We start from the raw sequence: 6,000 nt of genomic DNA on the forward strand, positions 1-6,000 counted from the left end.
TAATGTTTTAAAATGCATAAAATGAAATATGTAGGATTACAAAGGGAACCAATTATATTGCGATACAGTTACAAAACTATTTTGATGTGATACCGTAATATATATGCTTCTTTATTAATGCTTTAAATAAGATCTAGCAGTAGCTTGATACCTCACATTATTTTGAAGCAGTGATGAGCATAAAGGATATTTCAAAATATCTGCAATACCATAATGTGATACAAAATTATATGTGATTTCTATTGGTGACAAAGCCATAGTTACGGCTAATATGACTGGTTTATTGCTATTGTCATAATTGAAGGAAATGCTAGATTTCAGTTAGAGACAAGTAAAAATAATGTAATTTGTTTTCCCATCCAAGTTCAGTGACTACAAGTTGAGGACACTTGAGCCAGAGATGCAGGGCAAAGCTATAGAAAGGGACCCAGCTCCGTCCCTCAGATGCCACTACCTTCTCTGGCTCAGCCCTTTGGGACAGGGAGCCTCAGCTCCCTGGGTTGTGTCTTCCTTCTCTCTTTTTTTCCCTGGCTCTTTCTCAGTTTCTTTGATCTCTGTTTCTGTCCCTGTCTCTCTCCACCCCGCACTCTCCCCGCCCCCCCATCTCTGTTTCTCTTCCAATTTCTGTATCTTTTCATCGTCTTTCTGTCTTTCTTTTCACTCTGAATCTTTTTGTGGTTTTCTCTGTGTGTCTATCTGTCTTTCTGCCTCTCTGTTTCTAGCTTTCTGTACCTCTGTCTGTGTCTGTGTCTCTCTCTGTGTCCCCATAATCTGTCACTGAGGGAACAGGGCAGACTCAGCGTATTCCAGTAGCCTGGGCAAAGAGAACTCTAGAATTCTAGGGTCATTTGGAGCTAGAAGAAGGAGTGTCCCTGGGCCTCAGGCTCTGGCCAGGGAGGCACAGGTCTTTCCTTCCTCACTACCTCTTCCATTCTCAGTCTTCATAAGGGCAGAAACAAGTCAAGACAGAGATGAGTGAGAAGGAAGGCAGGGTGCGGAGGAATCCCAGGCTCCTGAAGACAAGGGCTGAAGCCTCTGTGACCCTGAACTTGGGTACAGTGGATCTGTCCTCAAACTCCACTCTGTGGAGCTGCAGTCCAGGAATCCAGGTGTTGAGGCTGTCTTCTGCCCTCCTCCACTCTGCCTGGGGAGGGGGAGGGAAGCACTGACCAGGTCTGCTGTGAGGGCACAGGGACTCACAAAGTAAGCCTGCAGCAGCTGTCAGCCCTGGCCCCTAATGGATGGGTAGAAAGGAAGTCAGTGGGCTCAGGGAAGGGGAACATGGCATTCTGGGGTTGGTCTTTTCTCTGAATCCTTAAGAATGGGCTAGAGCACCAAGTTACTGTTCCTTTAGGGGTCGGGGTGAATGCCTCCCAAGATGATTTAGATGAGGAGAAGGCTGTTAGTCTGGGAAATTGGGAACAGAGTGGTCACAGATTATCTTGAAAAAGCTGAAGGCATCCTAGGAAAAGAGAGCAGGGGGAATGGTAGTGTACAAGGTGAGACAGTTCACAGGAATGAGAATGAGACTGGGTGGGTGGCTAGGGTCCCTTGGAGGGGCTTCTTCCTGGGAGGCTGTCTCATGTCCCTGCTCTTTAGCCAAACCCCCTTTATCCTCACTGTCAAGGAGTCCACCTACAGCAAAATCAGCCATGCCAGGCTGAGCCGGGGAACTCAGTCCAGGGACAGTCCTGCTGGTAATCTACGTTGAGCTGCCTTTTTTTGTCTTGGGGTATTGTCTGTGACTCCTTTTGGGCCTGATGGCAAAGGGTACTAAGAAGGGACCCTCTCCAAACCTTAACCCTGGCCCCCACCAGTTCACTCTGGCAAGAGAAACTGCATTATTGACCATCGCCATCCAATCTGCCTGCTCGGTCTAATTCTAGTATAAGCTGCAGGCTCACGAGACCCATTATATGCATGGAGCCATAGTTGAAAAATAAGTTACAGTCCAGATACGAAAGAGAATAAACAGGTTCCAACGATTCATCTCTCAAAAGACCTCACAACCTCAGCAACACTTCAATGTGTGAGGTTTGTGGCTCACAAACCTCAGTTGTCTGGGATTGCTCCCCCCTCTCATACCCTGTCTCCCCAGAGTCCTTCCCATAGCCAGCCCAGTCTTTCTCTGTCCCATGCTCTTTACTGTGCAGTTTGATTCAGCCTGTCTGGCATTTTGCAGGGAGGAAGAAGAAGGAAAGTGACCTTAGTAAATCTTAACCCTAACACAGGGTAAAAAGGGAGAGAGCAGAGGAAGGGACAAAACCAAGCAATGGGGGTGTGCAAGGGAAATTTCCAATCCCCCTTCCCCTTCCATGTTTCTCTTCGCTCTTCCTCCTCCCCACTGAAACCATAAACTACTAGAGCCACAGTCACTTAGGAGGCCATTTTGTTCACAGGAAAGGCGATGGGGTGATGTAGTAATTAAGAGCAAAGGCTCTAAAGTCAAATCCTGACCCCCACCTCTACCAGTGTGACCTGAGCCAAGGTACTTAATCTCTCTGTGCCTGAGTTCCTTTTCTAAAATGGAGAAGATAATAGTGCCTACCACAGAGGTCCTTGTAAAGATTAGTCCATGGAAGTATATGGATATGTGAAAAGGGCTTCACGCACACAGTAAGTGCTCAATAAATATTTTCCATTCCTCGTTACTGTTTTCACCAGTCACTTCCACGGCGACTCTGGCTTAAAACCACTTTGCCTGTTAGTCCATCATCCTGGTGCATCCCATGATCTTGTTTCAATCAATCATCCCATGGCATCATATTGTCAAGTTAGACTGCATTTCGCCCTGTAGTTTTACTGTCTCCCAAGTTCCCGGGTTGTCATCTTGTCCGTTCCACCACTTTTGGTCCTCCTCATCCAATGTCCTCTCACCCCTGCCACTCCTGATCACCTCCATTGTCTCCAGGGCTCCAGGGCTCACTCCTTCCCCTGCCTTCCCCTCTCTGGGTGGTAGAGGGCACAGCCATCATCCTCACTCGGTCCTGATGAGATGGGTCACGCTGGGGTAGGGACGGGCTCTCAGGAGCATGCTTCTTACATAAAGAAACACTTCAGTCATTTCACTTATTTGTCTTATTTTCATTGAGGATCTGTTCTGGTCCAACCACTGCTCAGGGGTTGAGAGATGCAACATTGAGCAGAAGCTGACTGTGGAGAACATAGTCTGCTAGGGGAGTGAGACATTTATCAAAGAACCCCCAAATAAATGCATAATTACAAACAGAGATGAGTGTTCTGAAAGGAAGCACTATCAGAACATATTAATATAACAGGATGCTGACCTGGCCTGGGGGTCTGGGAAGACCACTCCAGGAAGCTGTACTTAAACTGAGACCGTGAAGATGGGTCGGAGTTAATTGGAGGTGGGAGGGAGAGTGTTATAGACAGAGGAACCACAAGTGCAAAGGACCTGAAGTGAGTAATAGAGACAGAGCAAAGAGAGGAGGAGTTTGTGGCCTGCCGAGATAAGGGACCTCAGGGCCAGACCATGCAGACTCTTGCATAACAGTTCTTGATTGGGATTTGGTCTCCAGTCCAAGAAGAGTCTAAGCATGGGTGATAGGTTCAGACTTGGATTTTAGAAAGATGGCTGCATGGGGACGGGTATGATCAGCATAGCCCTCCCCATCCCCATTTCTCAGACCTGAAGACGGTGCTGCACCACCCACAGGCCACCACCCCCAGCTGGCCTCTGTGCAGCCCCTCATTTCCCTTTTCACATTTTTGTGAGGATGAGGTCATCACAGGGGAGGGGAGGGAGTTCCAGGCCTCTAAGCCTCCTTTACCAGGAGGCTGGGGCAGCCCTGAAGGGGGCGGGGAGGAACAAACACAGACCACCTCCCTCCCCCCCCCTCACCCCACAACTACAGCCCTATCTCCTTCCATCCCAGACTGTTGAGGTGAACTGTACCTATAAGAAGAAATGTTTATGCAATTTTACTGCAAGACACGTTAGGAAGGGCATCTAGACCTGCTACCACCACTGACTCCCCCTGGGGCCTTGGACAGGTTACCCCCTCTTAGATCTCAGTTTCCCTGCGCATAAAGTTAATGGGCAGGGATCTAATTCCAGCATGGTGACAATAGTTAACACTACTGTATTGTGTACTTGAAATTTGCTAAGAGAGTAGATCTTAAATGTTCTTATTACATACACGAAAAAATGGTAACTATGTGTGGTGATAGATGTTAGCTAACTTCATTGTGGTAAGCATTTCACAACGTATATGCATATCAAATCATCATGTTGTACACTTTAAATTCATACAATTTTCTTTGTCAGCTATGCCCCAATAAAGCTCGGAAACAATTTTAACACTAATGGGCAGCATTGTTCAACAGAACTTTCCGCAACGATGGACATGTCCTCTATTTGTGCTGTCAACGTACTAGCCACTAGCCACATGTGGCCATTGAGACATTGAAATGTGGCTGGTGAGCTAGAGGGGTTGAATTACTTTATTTTATTTTATTGTAATTAGTGTAAACGTAAATAGCCACATGTAGCTAGTGGCTACCTTACTACACAGCACAGGCAGATCTTAAACTTTTATGAGAATCTGAGTCATTCTGAGCTGAGCCTGGTGCTGGGCTCTGGAAGCTCTGCAGGCGGCGGCGGCCTGAGCTCCAGGGTAGCCCGCTCCCTCCTGGTCTCTCCTTCCCGGCGGTCAGCATGAAAGCCTTCAGTGCAGTGAGGTCCATTAGGAAAAACAGCCTTTCGGACCACAGCCTGGGCATCACCCGGAGCAAAACCCCGGTGGACGACTGGAGGAGCTTGCTGTACAACAGGAACAACTGCTACTCCAAGCTCAAAGCGCTGGTGCCCAGCATCCTGCAGAACAAGAAGGTGAGCAAGATGGAAATCCTCCAGCAGCTCATCGACTACATCTTGGACCTGCAGATCGCCCTGGACTCGCACCCCACTACTGTCAGCCTGCATTACCAGCGACCCGGACAGAGCCAGGCGTCCAGGACGCCCCTGAACACTCTAAACACGGACATCACCCTCCTGTCCTTGCAGGCTTCTGAATTCCCTTCTGAGTTAATGTCAAATGACAGCAAAGCACTCTGTGGCTGAATAAATGGTGTTCATGACTCTTTTTTCTTTGCACAACAGACAACAAATCCACAGGAACTTACTACTTTTCAACCATTTCACAAGGACAACAAGTTGAATGGACCTTTTTAAAAAAAAAAAAGGAAGCAAAACTAAGAAGGATCACATCATCTTCCTCAGGGTGTCTGACCTGGACTAATATTAGATATTCATGAAAAAGACTTTTAATGCCTTTTCTGCAGTTGGAAGGTTTCTTTATATACTATTGCCACCATGGGGAGCGAAAACGTTAAAAATCACAAGGAATTGCCCAATCTAAGCAGACTTTGCCTTTTTTCAAAGGTGGAATGTGAATACCAGAAGGATACAGTATTCAGTTACTTAAATGAAGTCTTTTGGTCAGAAATTACCTTTTTGATACAAGCCTACTGAATGCTGTGTATATATTTATATATAAATAAATATATAAAAAAATAAATAAATATATATGTATATATATATGTGTGTGTGTGTATATATATATATATATATATATAGAGAGAGAGAGAGAGAGAGAGAAACCTTGTGAACTCTTTAATTACAGTTTTCTTGTATAGTGGCAGAGATGTATATTTCTGCATACGAAGTGTAATGATGTACTTACTCATGCTAAACTTTTTATAAAAATTTAGTTGTAAACTTTAACCCTTTTATACAAAATAAATCAAGTGTTTTTATTCAATGGTGATTGCCTGCTTTATTTCAGAGGACCAGTGCTTTGATTTTTATTATGCTATGTTATAACTGAACCCAAATCAATACAAGTTCAAATTTATGTAGACTATAAGATTACAATAAAACATGTCTGGAGTCAAAAAAAAAACTTTTATGAGAATCTGATGACAGTTATGGACTCCTCCTTAGAAACATATCCACACACTTTATCATAGATGGCCTCT

At 45.4% G+C, this 6,000-nt stretch overlaps 1 protein-coding gene across 1 annotated transcript; it reads left to right on the forward strand.

Moving 5' to 3' along the window:
- The first annotated feature begins 4,313 nt into the window (after positions 1 to 4,313).
- LOC117016937 (DNA-binding protein inhibitor ID-2-like) lies at positions 4,314 to 5,194 on the forward strand. Its single transcript, XM_033096771.1, has one exon. The coding sequence runs from the start codon at positions 4,679 to 4,681 to the stop codon at positions 5,081 to 5,083; it is 405 nt and encodes a 134-aa protein (XP_032952662.1). The 5' UTR covers positions 4,314 to 4,678; the 3' UTR covers positions 5,084 to 5,194.
- The last annotated feature ends 806 nt before the right edge of the window (positions 5,195 to 6,000 follow it).

The sequence above is a fragment of the Rhinolophus ferrumequinum genome, chromosome 24, assembly GCF_004115265.2.
Source record: "Rhinolophus ferrumequinum isolate MPI-CBG mRhiFer1 chromosome 24, mRhiFer1_v1.p, whole genome shotgun sequence".
Lineage (NCBI taxonomy): Eukaryota > Metazoa > Chordata > Mammalia > Chiroptera > Rhinolophidae > Rhinolophus > Rhinolophus ferrumequinum.

Bases quoted from the DNA above. Each gene is read 5' to 3' on its own strand.
- LOC117016937 (XM_033096771.1), top strand. From the start codon at position 4,679: ATGAAAGCCTTCAGTGCAGTGAGGTCCATTAGGAAAAACAGCCTTTCG.